The sequence below is a fragment of the Cyprinus carpio genome, chromosome A16 (assembly GCF_018340385.1).
Source record: "Cyprinus carpio isolate SPL01 chromosome A16, ASM1834038v1, whole genome shotgun sequence".
NCBI classification, from domain to species: domain Eukaryota; kingdom Metazoa; phylum Chordata; class Actinopteri; order Cypriniformes; family Cyprinidae; genus Cyprinus; species Cyprinus carpio.
This window is the reverse complement of record NC_056587.1, coordinates 16103290-16120501: the sequence shown is the minus strand read 5'-3', so window position 1 is coordinate 16120501 and position 17212 is coordinate 16103290. Positions and strand designations below refer to the sequence as shown.

Sequence of the window (17212 nt, the reverse complement as noted above, 5' to 3'; positions counted from 1 at the left end):
GGCCAAACATTTTTCTCTCCGGCCCGCGGCCAACTGTTGAGGAACCCTGCTCTAGACAGACTTAAATCATTGCGATCCTGTATTATTATTAGTATTTTTTCCATATTTTGAATTACTTTTATATCTGTTTCATTTTAATACTACTTAAAGTTTTAGTAATTTTGTGGGGTTTTGTCTTTTTTTGTCATTTTAGTACATTCAAAAATGAAAAATGTTGCAGTAGTAACTGGCTTAATTTTTTTAAATACTTTATTTCAAGTAACAAAACTTATTATTATTATTATTATTATTGTTTTAGTTTAACCTGCTGAGATTCACCTTCATATATTTCAATTACAGCGGATTCTGATTGTGCAAATAAATCTGCACTTCCACAACATTCCTTCCATAGCTGCAGTGGATTTAAAATGTTGCTGTCGTGGGATAAACAAGAGAAATGTGAAGTCATACTCAATGAAACTTCATACACATTCACTGATCATTACCTAAGATTGCCTTGTGTTAACTTTGGCAGACATTGCCTTGGCTCTTAAATTAAAGGGAATGATGTATTTCCTCTTATTTGTAATTTGCAATGGACTACTGAGAGAAGAAATAAGGGAGAGAGAGAAAGAATGATGCCTGCTTGACCAGCAGGCACATGCCAGAAATAACAGAGTGGTCCTTGCTCTAGAGTCTCATTAGCTGGTGGAAAACAGTTCCCTGGAGGCACAACAGGGTGTAAATACGCTTAAACCTGCTCAGTCCTGAAGCAGAACTCTGCCAATTTTTTCCTATTCATGCTCAAAGAGAGTGAGAAGCACACCCATGCAGATGTAGACTTGAACTGTAAACTCCATAAGAGCTGAAGCCCTGTGTTCAGTCTCATAAATTTAGGCAAAAGAATTCATCCTATTTTAGCATACACCCTGGGAAAGCTGAACCCTAGAAATCTGATACATATTTTATGTCTGTTCTTGGTTTTACGACAAAACTAAAATTGTTACAAATTAGCTCTAGGTTTGAAATTTTCTTTTGTGGTTAGTGTGCTCTGTGAAATTTCAAAATCAGGGTTATACAATTTGTCATTTTAAATTTCGAACAAAAACAAAAACATTATGACATTTCCAGACTGTGTTCCACTTGGAAAAATTCAAGAGGTTTCAGTTTTCATCATGCCAATATAACATCCTTTTTTATTTTTTATAGGAGAGATTTTAGTAGAATGCACACAGTTTGGATGTCAAAATGATACTTGAACATAATTTGATGAAAATATCAGAATTAAAATACAATATTGGAATACTTAAAATATAAGTTGTGATAAAGAGTTTGGCTTTAATAGACCAGTACAATTGGTAGGACTTGGTTTTGATATTAATAAGACAACATTATTTTTAATCTGTGTTGAGTTTATACTTAAAACAGGAACTGAAATTCTAATTCAGTTAATATTTATTAATTTTGCAGATGCTTTTATCCAAAGTGACTTACAGTTGAGGAATACAACGATATATACAGACTGGCATTAAAGGATTTTGGACTGAATAAGTTGAAATCAGTGTTATGTTTGGTTTGTTGGTAGTTTTACGATTTAAAAAAAATAAAAAATAGAAAGAATGAAATCATTCTTTTTAAGAGCTTTTCACTGAAACATTCTTCTATGGTATCATTGTGAAAAGCTCTTTTTCCCCCCAGGAAAATTCATAGAAATTGAAAATCCAAACATGACAGATTTTGTAATTAGAGATTTATCATTAGGTATCTAGACTTGCCCAGCAGAGGGCAATGGTGTGTTGGTAAAAGCACTGAAAAATGAGTGTTTCTGTATACTGTACTAGACTGGCATTTGGAAAAACACTAAATACAGTAATTCAATACAGAGATATACATTAAATACTTAAAGGATTCAAGCTGTCCAAAATATGTACAAACATGATCAACCTTTATTGGCAGTAACAAAAATACACAATGAAGAGTGAAATCACACCACGAAACAGTTCAACTTATAGCATTCTGGCATAGCTATTGGCATAAAGTCAATACAAAAATGACAGATACTCAGAGTATTCTCAGATATGTTGAGCATCATGTCGAGTGCTGGGAGAGAAAGGCTTTTATTCTCTGCAGCAGCTCCTTCTTTACACTGTCAGGCACCAGGGCTGAGGAACACAAGAGTGTTATTAATGATGATCATGCTTTTTCTGTGTTGCTGTGATGTTGATCACTCACAAAATAAATGCATATTAAAAAAATTCTAAGCCATTTTATTTTTGACGATCCTTGTTAAAGGGATAGCTCACCCAAAAATGAAAATTTGTAGTTTATCTGTTTACCCCCAGGGCATCCAACGTGTAGGTGACTTTGTTTCTTCAGTTGAACACAAACAAAGATTTTTAACTCAAACCGGTGCAGTATGTCAGTCAAATAATGGAAGTGAATGGGAATCACGGCTTTGAGAGTAAAAAAAAAAACATACACACACAAAACCAGATTAAACCCTGTGGCTCGTGACTAGTGGTCGACCGATATTGTTTTTTTGACAGCTTATGCCGATATCTTGGAAAGCAGGGGGGCCGACAGCTTATATAATTTTACATTTTTCTTAATTACTATTTAAGACACTTTACATTTATTTGACAATGGATTAAAAAATGTGTAAAATATACATACTTATACTTTAGATGACAAAGTATTTTTTCACAAATAAATAAATATTTAATAAAAATATAATTAAAAAGGAAGTAAACACTGTAACCAACAGGGAACACGCGATCATGCAGGATTAAAAATGCACACTTTACAAGATCTGTGAGCACTGTGTGTTCAGGGGCTGCCGTTCTCAGCGCCGTCAAAATAAAAGTTCCACCTCTAACACATCAGCCAAGCAGAAAAACTTATGAGGCCTTGGCGATATATTAGTCGATGACTACTCGTGACGATACATTGATATCCTGATATACGCCACCTATCTCTCAAGTGGACCACTGACACTCTAACTGAGGTTGCAGAGAGTGTGTTAATGGTCCACTTGAGAGATAGGTGGCGGTAATGCACTTATAAGTCTGCAATCCGCCATAAAGCAAGACGACGCGTCAGGCGCTGGCTGTTGAGAACGTATTCAGGACAGTTCGGACATTGTGAAAATCAGAAGTAAAAAACAGTATAAATACTGTTCAGTTTCTTGCACAGACCGAATCGTTTTGTGTCTTTACTCATCTATGCATCGTCATGAGCCGCAGGGTTTAATTTGGTTTTGTTTGTGTATGTTTTTTTTTTTACTCTCAAAGCCGTGATACCCATCCACTTACATTATATGACTGACAGACTGCAACGGTTTGAGTTAAAAAAATCTTTGTTTGTGTTCTACTGAAGAAATAAAGTCACCTTCATCTTGGATGCCTTAGGGGTAAGCAGATAAACTACACATTTTCAATTTTGGGTGAACTATCCCTTTAACACCCAAATAGTTTCAATATAAAAATCATAAGGGATTTACGATTAAGAACCACCTACCTCTTCCTTTGGGAGTTACTCCAGCGACCAAGTCTTCGACGGTAACATTCTCTAAACCTTTTTCCTTGATCACTTCTGCAAACAACCAATGATACTTCTTCACAAATCAACCAGTGAAGTGTATGCAATGCTTTGAGATCGATCGGACTGGTGTTTTTACCTTTGCAGAGGGCTTTGACCTGATCTCTCCAGCCACACTCGATGAGCTTGGCTCGAAGCAACTCCTTTAACCTAAAAAAAAAAAAAAAAAAAAAACCAAAGACAATGTGTTTCATAAATGAAATGTAGCATGCACTCATGGGATGCGTCTTAAAATGTAGTGAATACCCTACCTAGACAGCATTTTTGAACACTGTGCATATGATGCTAGATATTTTTTCTCTTTTCTACACATGACTTTTTAAATAATTTGTGAAAAACACAATTGTAGCCAATCAAATACTCCAGAGCTCTGCATACTTCTAAAAATGACTAAACCATTTTTTCAAACGTCTTAAGATTTCATACATTCCAGAAATGTCTCAAGGAAGGCAAATCACTAAGGTTTGGGACTTTCCCAAAAATGTTGCATAAGCAGGGAACTTTCTAGGTTTTAAGACACAGTTCATGAATCAGGATTATAGACACTTACCTCTCCCTCTCACCCATCTCAATTAACTTCTGGTTAATGGCGGCCCTCATTTGTGATTCTTTACTCATATTAATCTGAAATAAGAATCGAGAGCGATTAAATGCGACGTAATTTCGAGCTCGTACTGCCAGTGCCACATACATAAAAACACAATATTCACTCCTCATTTTTAAATTGAACATGAACAAACAAGACCGACAACCGGCTGGACTTTGTGGAAAAATAATTTTTAACCAAAAATGCGAGCACAAGTAATTATGTTTTTATGGCCCATAAAAGTACTGCCATATCAAGTTAACGTTGTTGCAATTATCATTTAATATGAGGTGATTTTGTAACAAACATACCAAATACTGATGAAAATACGCATAATGTTCTAATCGGCTTGTATGTGGCTCTCTCTGCTGTTGTTTGTAGCCGGCCGTTCCGCACACCGTTTAACTTCCCCACAGAAACACGCTCACCGGCGGAAGGTTCCTTCCAATTTAATGGTTCCTACGCAATTACATTGAATGGCGTTCTTAGCTTGCTAGATGTACAGTAAAGCAAAGAAGACGCGGGTCTTAATATGATTTTTCTACTACTCTTATATATTTTTAATAGTCGTTGAAATAGCGTGCTTGTGGTTAAAAATACGCCACAGTTATCCAAATATATGTAGAGGAAGACCGAAACTGTCCTTACGAAAATATACAATGTTTTAACTAGATTGCATTTTGAAATACATGGTGTAGATTCGTACTATTCAATTAATCTAATAAGGGTAAATCTATTCATCGATTAATTTTCATTACATTAATCTTATAAGGCACTTGGAGCAATGGTTTTAGGCCTGCTCTGGTTAACAGTAGGCTACTACAGATACCACAGTTATTACGCAAGAACGTCAGGTAAACTTTTCTGAAGGCTAGAAAATGCTTACTGTAATTTTATATAATATTAAATTCATTGATACAACATTACGATTTACGTTTTTCTCCATATTTATGAAGGTGTCCTGCACCACAAGGTGGCGATGTGTCATAGAGAATGCAACACAAAATTCACAAGCGTCTGCTTTTCATCTCAGGTAAAGATTATTTGAGAATAAGAATGTACAAGAACACCATGTGATGTCAGTCAAGGATTTATGTGTCTCTTGAAAAAAAAAAGATATATAAATTTATTATGCTTTGCTCATAAATTATGTACTAAGTACATTTTATGTACACTTGGCCTGCGTGCAGTCTTTTTGGTTTTCTGCTTCCATGCACCTTGTTTGGGAGAGAAGCTGCAGTGGAATAATAATTCAGGTTACAGCAGCAGCCAGAAGCCCTTCAGTGAGGCAGAAGAAGTCATCCTGACTGGCTGTTTGATCCAGGCAGAACACCTGTGGTACAGATTAAGTCAGTCTCAGGTAAAAAAAAAAACCTTACATAAATCCTCACTTATAAATATACAAAAAATATTTGGCAGCAGCACTGTTTTCATTATTAATAATACATGTTACTAGAGCATGAATATTGCATATTAGAATGATTTCTGAAGGATTGTGTGACACTGAAGACTGGAGTAATGATGCTGAAAACTCCTGCTTTAACATAGCAGATTTTTTTTGAGTGCAGATCAATTTTACATATCTTTGATTATACATACTGTATATAGGTCTTGGAACCTACTTAGCTGGGAGAGTGCGATGAATGCATTGACTGAAAAAATGATGTGTCAGGAGAATCAACAGCACTATATAACTGCACAACAGCACATATAACTGGACATCAGTTCAAGTCTGCTTTATAATTACCAATCATAAAAATCATCGATAATGGCAGTATAGCTAACTTCTTAGGATCAAATGTTTGGTGGTTAAAAAGTATTACAATTATCTAAATTATAATTTCCACCCAAATCAGCTAATTAAACCATGGGGTGTCATAAACCGCTAACAAGCGTGGCATTGTGCTTTTTAAAGAGTCTTATTATGCTTGATTTGCAGACCCCATGACAGTCTCTTACCATGGATTTGCTCATCTCTCGATTAATTAAACACTCTACTGAGCTTTTGGATGCCTCATGATTTTTAATTGCCTTTGTTTTACTGACATCTGTGTATCACAAGCTGTGTGTTGAATGGACTCGGGTTCATTTGCCGTTAACACCTTTCCAGACATTGTGTGTTGATTTTTATTGATATTGACCGTTGTGTTAAAGTCATGAACTCAGGCTATATACGATTTAGGAGCGAGTGAGCACTCAAGTGGAAACGTCCTGGCCTGACAGAGTGATTGATGGCTTACAAGGTCTTTTATAGAGTCATAGAGTCTCTTTATATGAGAGAAAAGGATTGATCGTGCTCACACATGAAATCCAGAACCAGTTTGTTAACTGTCAGTCTGAGGGGTCCAAAACAGATAGTTCCTTATTTAGTCTACTTTCAGCTTAACTTCAGACTTTTTATGCAATGATAGGTTTTCGAAATAAGTAATTAACTGTTGAAATATAAGCTGCAGAATATAATCTAAAAGTGTTATTAATGCTTTGAGATGTGAATTTATAATTAATCGTCAAAGTTGTTTAAGTGATTGGAGGTGAGCAGTCAAAACATCCTCTTTTGCCTGTTTCTCTGGGGCTAATTTTTTTATAATTCATTAACCATTACCAGTGAAGCGATGAGTGCAGCTGAGACGTGCCTAAGCAGAGAAAGTTACTGAGATATTTAATCAAGGTTCTCCATGGATGAACAGTATCAGTCTTATCTGTGCTGAAAACTGTTAACTGTTGGCTAAATAACAGCTTTAAACCAATAAAAACTCATGCTTCAATGCTTTGGAAAAACCTAAATGTTAAGCCCCAGGAAAATTACATATTGGTCATAGCCTTTTGGGGGTTAAAAGAATAGTTAAAAACCACTTAATTGTTCCAGGAAGTTTCTCCAGGTGGTGTTTTATGGAAGGGGACATGGTGATTCACATCCTCTCTCCTCTACAGCCTGGTGCGGCACTTGATCTGCCACTAACAGCTGCTAATGCCTGGCAACTTCACAGCCTCCATTTAATTCGTCATGAACTGGGGCAATTTGCCTTTGTTGTATAATCAAGACGTCATAGTAACAGACAGAAGAGAAATCGTGATCTAGCTTGGCATTATTCAGCAAACCATTGCATGCTGACTAACACCGTTTAAGAGCATCACATGTGAAGATCAACTTCTTGCTTTAAAGATTTTACAATTAAATTGTAAAAATCATAATTTCCTACCTGTATGTCCAGTATCAACACATTTGGAGCACATAGTAATTTGATCATTATGTTTAAACACTTTTTTTTTTTTTTGACAGCGCCCCCTGGTTGCTGGCTTTTGATTGTTTTTAAAAGAGTTACATTTTATTTTTATTTAATATTTCTATGATATATTTTTTATTCTATTTATATTTATATATATATATATATATATATATATATATATATATATATATATATAATTTTCATTCATTTAAATAAAGCTGAAATAAAATAAAATATAAATTTTAGGTGAATTTTTTTTTTAAATATTAAGTAAATATAAATAAAGACTATAATTACATAAAGAAAATTAAATGACAAAAGCACACAGCAAATTTACTAAACCTAAACAAAATAAAAACAAATTCAAAATACAAAAATAACACTGAATCAAAGCTGTCATGATGTCATTTCCTGTGGGTCCGAAGTACGCTGTGAAATGGCATTTACAAAGCAGATTATTGGCTAAAACAGTGTTTCCTGGTCCTGGAGAACCCCCAACACTGCACATTTTTGGTGTCTCTCTTATCTGACACACACATTTGAGGTCTTGGAGTCTTCACTAATGAGCTGATGAGTTGAATCAGGTGTGTTTGAATAGGGAGACATCTAAAATGTGCAGTGTTGGGGGTCCTCCAGGACCAGGATTGGGAACCACTGGGCTACAAAAATTGTCCAGCACTGAGTACCTGTGAGCAAAGATTGCAGCACACAAGTCACATATATCCTGGAAGTCCAGAACTTTGGTCAACTGCCATTGAGATAAATGGAAATGCTGGAAGTCCTTGGTCCAAACAGTAGCTATTTTGGAAGCAGCCACTATATTTTGCAAATCTGTTTGATAACACTCATAGTGCACATATTGCTTACAGAAGCTTTAAAATGTGTCAGAACTGTGATTATGCATAAGAAATTCCACTCAGTCATTTCTGACCCATCTGCTGCACATCTCAAATGCATTTGTCAGATTTGAAAAGTGTGATTTTGATACTGAAATAAATGATTCTTGAGTCTTCCTGCTTGTGCTCATTACCTGATGGCACTGTGCAGATCTTCTCATGAAAGAGGTAGCGATCACAGGAGACAGCCTGAAGATTTAGGGCTCAGGTGGGAACGCTGAAGTGGGGAGGATGCATCCTTCTCATCAGCGACACTCATTTGCTTCAACTTTAATCAGTGACAACCCGATATGGTGCAAAATCACTCAATGAGGAACAGAGCATGCGGTGGCATTCATTTGATGATTATGCATAAGCTGCTGTGGGAAATTGGTGATTGTGTCATTGATGAAATCTTGTTTGAGATGCAGCGTTAAAGTACATCCCTGGAGAGAAGCTGCACAACGTACTCAAGTCTGGCATCAACGCTGTCACTGACCATCAATTCCTGAGCTTAATTAACAGGGAATCAGAATGCTTTCCATAACCCTGCTACTCCAGAGTAACACCAATTTCATAATTCCTCCATCTGCCGCAGCAATCCTGACCTCAACAGGAGCTTCAAATATTGTTTGTTTGTTTTTGAGTCCCTCATGTGCTGCACATCTATACTTAGCAGCTAATCTCAGTGCTGTAAATGGGTTTCCCTCAGCGAGCACCTGAGGAGAGACGCTTGCTAAAGTTAGAGTCATTGCTTTGATTCTCCAGTGCTTGGCCTCCTGCAGCTATGTAATGTTGTTCCATGCTTAATGAAATAAACTGACTCTGAATTTGAAGTGAGGGACTCTGTTGTAGTCGATTGAAATGCTGCAAATAAATCCTGAGATGACAATCATCGGTGCAGGAGAGAGGGAATTTATGAGGGCATCATCCGCCTGAAGTAGTTGTTAACATGGAGGGTCATTTTGAATACAGTCAGCATCAGTACCACAGTGTAAGGGCTTCAATATAGCAGATGTGTTCAAACTAAAATTAAAGTGAGAGCACTTTTTGGGTCTATATATGTTGTCACTGCCAGTATCATATCGTATAATATGTTCATTGTCTCTGTGGTGTTGGGATTACTGAACTGCAATCGATGATGAAAGTGATGGTAGACTCTGCTGAGTGGATATGGCGGAAGACAAAACTTGAAATTCACTATAGCATCTATAAAGACAGCCTTCATGCTTTCAATGTAAAACTAGCCACAGCTAGACAGACCTTCTTATCAAACCTTATAAACAGTAACTTAAACTACACTTTTTGCTACTGTTGAGAGACTGACAAACTCCTCAAGTCATATTCCCAGTGAAATGCTCTCCGACAGCAAATGCAGTGAGTTTGCTTCCTTCTATTCTGAGAAGATCAATAATATCAGAAAGGCGATTAGCACATCCTCAAGTTATACAGATGTCAGACAGATTCGTCCATGACGTTACTATGTCTGTTTTTGCAGCAATTGACAGCAACATTTGGGAAGAAATAGTACAGCACCTTAAATTGTCAACCTGCTATCTTGACACACTTCACACATCTTTTTTCAAAAGTGTGCTGAACTGTTTAGAAGCAGATCTCTTAGAAGTGGTGAACCCCTCACTTCTTTCTGGGACTTTTCCAAAATCCCTGAAAACTGCAGTTGTTAAGCCCCTTCTGAAAATGAGCAATCTTGATAACACCATATTGAGCAACTATAGACTATCAAATCTTCCTTTTATAGGAAAGATTATTGAAAAGGTAGTTTTTAATCAGCTGAACAACTACTTAAACTAAAATGGTTACCTGGACAATTTTCAATCTGGTTTCCGACCGCATCACAGCACAGAGACAGTGCTCATTAAGATAATAAATTATATTTGCTTTAATTCTGATTCTGGCAAAATATCAGTGCTGGTACTATTAGATCTTAGTGCTGCGTTTGACACACTGTCGATCATAACATACTTCTAGAGAGGCTGGAAAACTGGCTGTTGCTTTCTGGGTTGGTACTCAAATGGTTCAGGTCATACTTAGAAGGGAGCGGTTATTATGTGAGTATAGGAGAGCATAAGTCTAAGTGGATGTCCATGGCATGCGGAGTCCCACAAGGCTCAATTCTTGCACCGCTTTTGCTTAGTCTGTATATGCTCCCACTGAGTCAAATAATGCGAAAGAACCAAATTGCCTATCACAGCTATGCTGATGATACCCAGATTTATCTAGCCTTATCGCCAAATGACTACAGCCCCATTGACTAACTCTGCCAGTGCATTGATGAAATTAACAGAGGGATGTGCCAAAACTTTCTTCAGTTAAACAAGGAGAAAACTGAAGTCATTGCAATTGGAAACAAAGATGAAGTTCTTAAGTTGAATTCATACCTTGACTCTAGGGGTCAAACAACTAAAAATCAAGTCAGGAATCTTGGTGTGATTCTGGAGACAGACGTTAGTTTCAGTAGTCATGTCAAAGCAGTAACTAAATCAGCATACTATCATCTTAAAAAAATTAGATGTTTGTTTTCAGTCAAGACTCGGATAAACTTGTTCATGCCTTTATCACCAGCAGGGTGGACTGTTGTAATGGTCTCCTCACCGGCCTTCACAAGTAGACTATTAGACAGCTGCAGCTCATCCAGAACGCTGCTGCCAGGATTCTGACAAAACCAGAAAATCTGAGCATATCACACCAGTCCTCAGATCCTTACACTGGCTTCCAGTTATATTTAGGATTGATTTTAAAGTACTTTAACTCATTTATAAATCACTCAATTGCCTAGGACCTAAATACATTGCAGATATGCTCACTGAATATAAACCTAACAGACCACTCATATTATTAGGGTCGAGTCAGTTAGAAATACCAAGGGTTCACACAAAACAAGGGGAATCTGCTTTTAGTTATTATGCTGTCTGCAGTTGAAATCAGCTTCCAGAAGAGATCAGATGTGCTTAAACATTAGCCACATTTAAATCTAGACTCAAAACTCATTTGTTTAGCTGTGCATTTATTAAATGAACACTGTGCTACGTCTGAACTGATTCCGCTGTATTTTATATATAACCATTTACTATTTTTAACTGTTTTAAATTCATTTAAATTATTTTTAAATCATTTTAAAAGTTTCTAAATTCCTTGTTTTATTGTTGTGATTGTTGTGTTTTTATGATTATTTTACTTTCTTTTATGTAAAGCACTTTGAATTACAGTTGTGTATGAAATGTTCTATATAAATAATCATGTCTTGGCTTGCCATTTTCTTTCTGTCTTTTTTTCCATTTCAGCTCAATTTTTTTTTTTTTTTAGTTGCTTGATTCTGCACCATAACCAAACACCAGTCGTACTGTTATAGCACTCAGAGAAATCCCAGCTCTTTTTGTGTAATATATTTGTGTTGTGATAGCAGCAATGTTGGAAAATAACTAAATGTATCTTTTCCAGCTTTTTGTTTAAGTAGCAGTAGAGTATGCCAAAATAACAACTTGCTATTTTTAAGTCACATGGTGTTATATTGGTCTCCAAGAATGTCTTTTGTATTTTATATGCAGTGCTATAAAGTTCAGTTTGTATTGGTTTGTTTGGATATAAATGTTCATTTAAAAAAAGAAGTGTTCTGTTTTGGCTTCAGTGGAAACTTTCCATTGCACAACAGGTTCTTTGTAGTGGAAAAATGGTTCTTCAAATTATTAAAAATATTCTTCACACTAAGAAATAAATGGTTTGCTGAAAAGTTATTTAGGAAACCCAAAATTCTTCTATAGCAATGCTGGAAGAAGAAGAAAAATACCTTTTTGAACCTAACTTTTAAGAGCGTAGCAGCTGTATTGTAGTGTATTTATTATAAAGTTTTGTTTTAGTTATATTTACTTTAAATGTATCTGTTCAAGGTTAATGTTGTATATGAAAACCCATTTCTAGTCTCAGAGTTAACAAAAAAGGATTTGTGATTGATTTTAATATCTCACAGTTGTGACTGTATCACAATTGCAACTATATTTCACAATGTGACTTTCTTATTATAAGTTCTTTAGTAAATCTTAATTTTTATTTTCATTTTAGCTTTAATGTTAGCTATGTTTTTTTTTCTTAGCTCGAAGTGTAGCAAGTACATTTTAAAAATTTAGTTTGCATGCAGTTGGCAGTTTTAAGTGGTTATTGAGTTTCTTGGAGTTTAGCAAGCTAAACTTTTAAAAAAGCTTTTCCAATATTGGATGGAGAGTCTATCATTTGGTAATGCCAGCTAACACTGCAATGTGGGACTCCATCATGGCGTCAGGGTGCCAAATGACTATTAATTCTTGCTTTCAGATAATCATGGCTGAATATTGGATGAGATTATTTTAGGATGGCAGCAAATTCTGGAAAAACAACCAACTTTGGACTGTGGCCGATGTGCAAACTGCCATGTCATTTTTCATCTAGCTGTGTGGAGTGTCAGAGATGGACTGAGGATATTTCTCATGTCCTGCTGCTTGCTGTTGACGAGGTAGACGACACCACTGCCCCTACAGGAATTCATCAGTTGAAATGGAGTTTCCATTAAGAGATAGAGCTACCTTGGCTGAATGCTTTCCTCTTGTATTTTTGCTGTGTAAATATGAGTTTTGTAACATGCCAGAACTGAGCAAGATTGCAGTTTACTAGAAATTAGTTCACTAACATGCAAACTGAATAGCTTCATTTAATGCCATGTCCTCTGGTCAAATAAATGACAAGCTGGTATAACTGACATCCTCTGGTAATTTCCTGTTCATTAAAATGACATATTTGGTTCTGGAATTTACCAGAAAGCCTCAAAATAAACAAATTATATACAAACACTTACGCAAGACCTCTTCTCGGTAGGCTATAGTGCACACTCCAACATACACATTTGTGGATGAGTACATAGCGATGGGGATATCTTGGCTGAATGGAGGGTGAATGTGATGTGCTGTGACATTCAACTGAGAATTAATAACCATGCATGCAGCAAATAACCTTTAGGGTTAGAGGTTTGCGGGATCCAATAATAAGCACCAGCCTCATCAAACCGCACCAGAGTGTAGTTTGGTCTTCAGCCCAACCAGATTCCAGTGTGTTGGAGACATTGAGAAGCTTTTCACTAATGGTTTATTGATGATCTTCTTTAGTCAGTGTTTGGAGAAGCTTTATTGCTGCAATAGTGATTGAACTAAGAAAGGTATTCAGATGGTGCTAAATGAGCTTAGGTCAGGAAGGCTCATGTCGACTAATGCATTAAATTCCATGGAGGTTCAATTACTAACACTAAACAGGCTTTCAAGTAGAAGCTAAACCAGGTGGATCAATGACAACCATTATGAGTATTGGTAGCATTACTAGTAACTGTTTCCTGCTTCTAGCAGAATTCAGTTTTTTGCTGTGAGACCTGTGTGTATATATAGTGCTGAATATTCCTTTATTAAACTCTTGACTAAGTATGGACATCACTGAAAATAATGATAACTGGCAGTTCAGTAAGTGAGTCATATATAGATTCAGTAACTGCTTTGAACAATTCAAGGAGGGATTTTACAAGACAAATTCAAATAGTTGACTAATCTATTTGATTTGATTTTTGATTGAATAACAAGAGTTCGCTCATAAGGGCCATTTGTTTTTTTAATCAGACTGCATTGGTTACGCTGTGTGTTGTTTTATTAAAAAAAAAAAAACAGCTCATAAGGATCATTTGTTCATTTTTTGGACCATAATCAATGGTCTTGCTGTATGTTTTTGAATTGGTGAAAAGAACCAATTCATAAGAGTCATTTGTTCAAGAACCAGACATGAGGTGGTGTTTGTTTATGCATGCAGCCCACAGCTAAAACTTTCTTGTCATTTTTTCAGGTATTTTAGCTTACATACGCAACTCATGTAAAATATGTTTTTTTTTTTTTTTTTTATGTGTGTGTGTTTGTTTTTTTTTTTTGTGGTTGTGATGATTCAATAGCAGGCGAGTGTCACTTTAGGAAACACAGAAAATGTTTTTGCATTTAACTGCTCTGCTTTTCCATTTTATTGTCTATGTAAATATGTGCTACACTGTAAAAAGTAATAGCCTGCAGTTGTTAACTTAAATAGCTATTTCTATATAATTTCACTCATAAAATTATTTTTGTTGGTATAATTTATATGATTTTTATTGGTATAAATGAATCTAGGTTTATTCAATGATGTTAAGCAATATTTTTGACTTGAATACAACCAATTAAGTTAAATGTTGCAATTTTCAGATTACAATTTTTTTTTTTTTTTTTTTTTTTTACGGTAGAAGGACATATTTGACAGTTGTGCTCTTGCAGCAGTTTGTGTATAACTTCCCTTTTTTAATTCCACTGCCTTTCTTTTCATGTTTTTAAACTCAAAAACATATTCTGAGTGAATGCCCCTTACTCGTATTGCAGAAAGCCTAAATGCATCCTGTAGTGTAAGGATTCATACGTCATGAACTGTTGAGTGTTCCATAATACAGAGTTTAGAATAAGTAGGTCATGTGCTTGTCATTTTTGAATATACACTAGATTTCTGTTAGGGACATTTAGTACAGTCGGGGCAATCTAAGAAAGGGCTAGTCATTTGCTTTTGGAGCTAAAGAGTACATAGATTGCAATCGATAATGTTTACTCATCATCTTTCTGATGATGATAAAGACAGAGATCTCTATGGCCTGAATTGGCCTTTATTCTTTTTTCTTAAATGTAGGAGAAACCTTTTACACTTACCACGCTTTCTATATAAATGTTATCTGTAGCTGTCCTATACTTCAGATGTGCAGTTTTTGTTTGTGGCACCATGTGCAGGTTGTCATGATTGCCTTCGACTTGGCCTTGACTTGATTAATATCTTTTGCTATCCAGTGAAAATCAATTGTCACCATACAATATTACATGACCTGGTAGGTCACTTTCTTGACAGGTCTTCTGTCAAGAAAAACAATATAAATGTAAACCATTCAATTATAGTGGGGTAATACTTCATCAGGTGATTTCTGTAATACATTTATTCCAGTAGATGCTTTTGTGATTGAATCCAATCTGATCCAGTTAATGAGATGGAATGTATTCATTCAGTTTAATCTAACACTATCCAGTGTGAGAGTTAATTGGCAGTTAACTGAAATATCACAGTTAGAAAGGCTCATATATAACTTACAAGTTTCTCTCTTATGGCAGTCGTGGCCTAATGATTAGAGAGTCAGATTTGTAATCCAAAGGTCGAGTCTCGGTACCAGCAGAGATTTTAGGTGGGGGGAATGAATTTACAGCACTTGCTTCCGCCTGAGGTGAGACCTCTTTCTTTCTTTCTTTCTTTCTTTCTTTCTTTCTTTCTTTCTTTCTTTCTTTCTTTCTTTCTTTCTTTCTTTCTTTCTTTCTTTCTTTCTTTCTTTCTAGTTAAGTGCTTTCATTCTAAAAACAGACTGTGTAGTTTATTGCTTCATCTTTGAAGTGCAGTGATCACCTGATTTTGAGATGTGCCGCTGTAATGTCGCTGAATGTAAGTGTCAGTTTCTCTATGGGGACTGAATGTCAAAAGCCAGAGTGATTCGCCCTCCCACTCAAAACATCACCAGAAGACACTGTTTAATAACCAGTGGACCATGAAGAGTCAAAGGACTCGGAAGTGAATCACAGTTGCGTTGCTCCATATTTCCATAACTGCTTGTGCAACTTTTGATGGCTTACTGAAGAAGCACTATTATTTGTTAATGTTGTTTATGATGAGTCACAATTTATAAAACTTTGTTGCTGTTTTTCAGAATTTTGCACAAAAGCGCACATATTCTTCTTCTTCTAAAAAAAAATCTAATATGGCCTGATGGTTTTAGCTGGTTTATGACGGTGGCCAAGCTGGTGCTCAGCAGGTCAGATGGCTGGTATTCAAAAACCAAGCAAACCAGCTGGTTTAAGATTCCCCCCAGTTACAGCAGACCATTCAGAAATGCAGTTGCCTAAAAATAGTGCTATGCCTCTACAAAAATGATCATTTACAAATTAAAAAGATTCTTTGATTTGAATCTTGAATCCAGCTTTGAACTACAGACCGCAGAAGAACTCAGTGATTGCTAGTATTTCACTACATTTGAGAACAAAAACCCTTTTCAGAACCTCCATGGTCTCAGCAGAAAAGCTACTACAATGCTGCTTAGGGTGAAATGCATTTTGACTGCTTGATAATTATACATTCTTCTGTATTCTTTGTTCTTGTAGTACATTGATCTTGTTGTTAAGTCAATTTAATTTAAACTTACAAATATACATATTAAATTTTTATTTAATATTAGAGAATATTTTACTCATTAATAATAACACAGATGTACAGTGGTTCTGGTATTAGACAGTACCAAGCTACTTTTATTATATATTATGATACTAAATAATTATCATACAGTATTTGTGCGCCAAGGTACTTCAAACAATACTGTGGTCCTAACACTGCAAAAAAAAAAAAAAAAAAAAAAAAGACTTTTTTTCAGTGGAGGCTATACTAATGTGTGATAATAATTTCTCATTTTCAAATATTTAAAAATGCAGCATGTTTATAACAAAAAGGAAACTACTTTGTCTTAACATGAGAAACTTTTCCCCAGCAGATTAAAATGTAGAGAGAAACGGAGTCATCTGTTTTTGAGAATTTCATTTTATCAGCAGCAAGAGGCCTTGTTTTAAATGTAGTTAACATGAGCATTGTTGTTTGGTTTATGTGTAATCCCAGTTGAAGACAATTCATATTTTCATATAGAGAATCCTTTAAGAAGTTGTTTTTTCAAAGCTGCCTTTTTTCTTATTTTACTGTAATTTAATAAAAGGGAACATTTTGTCAGTGTTTGCATGGCGTCCATCTGGGGTGTGTGTGTGACTGACGTCAAATGACTGTAAGTAAAAGATGGAAAGTACAAAAAGACCAATGTTTAATATCCTCTCGCTGTT

At 35.6% G+C, this 17212-nt stretch overlaps 1 protein-coding gene across 1 annotated transcript; it reads right to left on the bottom strand.

Annotated features, from left to right (window-relative positions):
* Window positions 1-1905: 1905 nt before the first annotated feature.
* LOC109082407 (transcription and mRNA export factor ENY2) lies at window positions 1906-4634 on the bottom strand. Its single transcript, XM_042772947.1, has 5 exons — window positions 4474-4634; window positions 4127-4200; window positions 3656-3726; window positions 3496-3570; window positions 1906-2141 (listed from the first exon to the last, which is right to left on the bottom strand). Exons 2-5 carry the CDS (start codon window positions 4192-4194, stop codon window positions 2068-2070), a joined length of 288 nt encoding a protein of 95 aa, XP_042628881.1. The 5' UTR covers window positions 4195-4200; window positions 4474-4634; the 3' UTR covers window positions 1906-2067.
* Between the last annotated feature and the right edge of the window lie 12578 nt (window positions 4635-17212).

What these genes read in the sequence shown, in the direction of transcription:
- LOC109082407 (XM_042772947.1), bottom strand. Translation starts at nt 4,194, where the DNA reads ATGAGTAAAGAATCACAAATGAGGGCCGCCATTAACCAGAAGTTAATT. An exon ending in GGTCAAAGCCCTCTGCAAAG is followed by an intron (nt 3,571 to 3,655) that starts GTAAAAACACCA and finishes GGTTGTTTGCAG; the next exon opens with AAGTGATCAAGGAAAAAGGT. An exon ending in AGTAACTCCCAAAGGAAGAG is followed by an intron (nt 2,142 to 3,495) that starts GTAGGTGGTTCT and finishes TGTGTTCCTCAG; the next exon opens with CCCTGGTGCCTGACAGTGTA.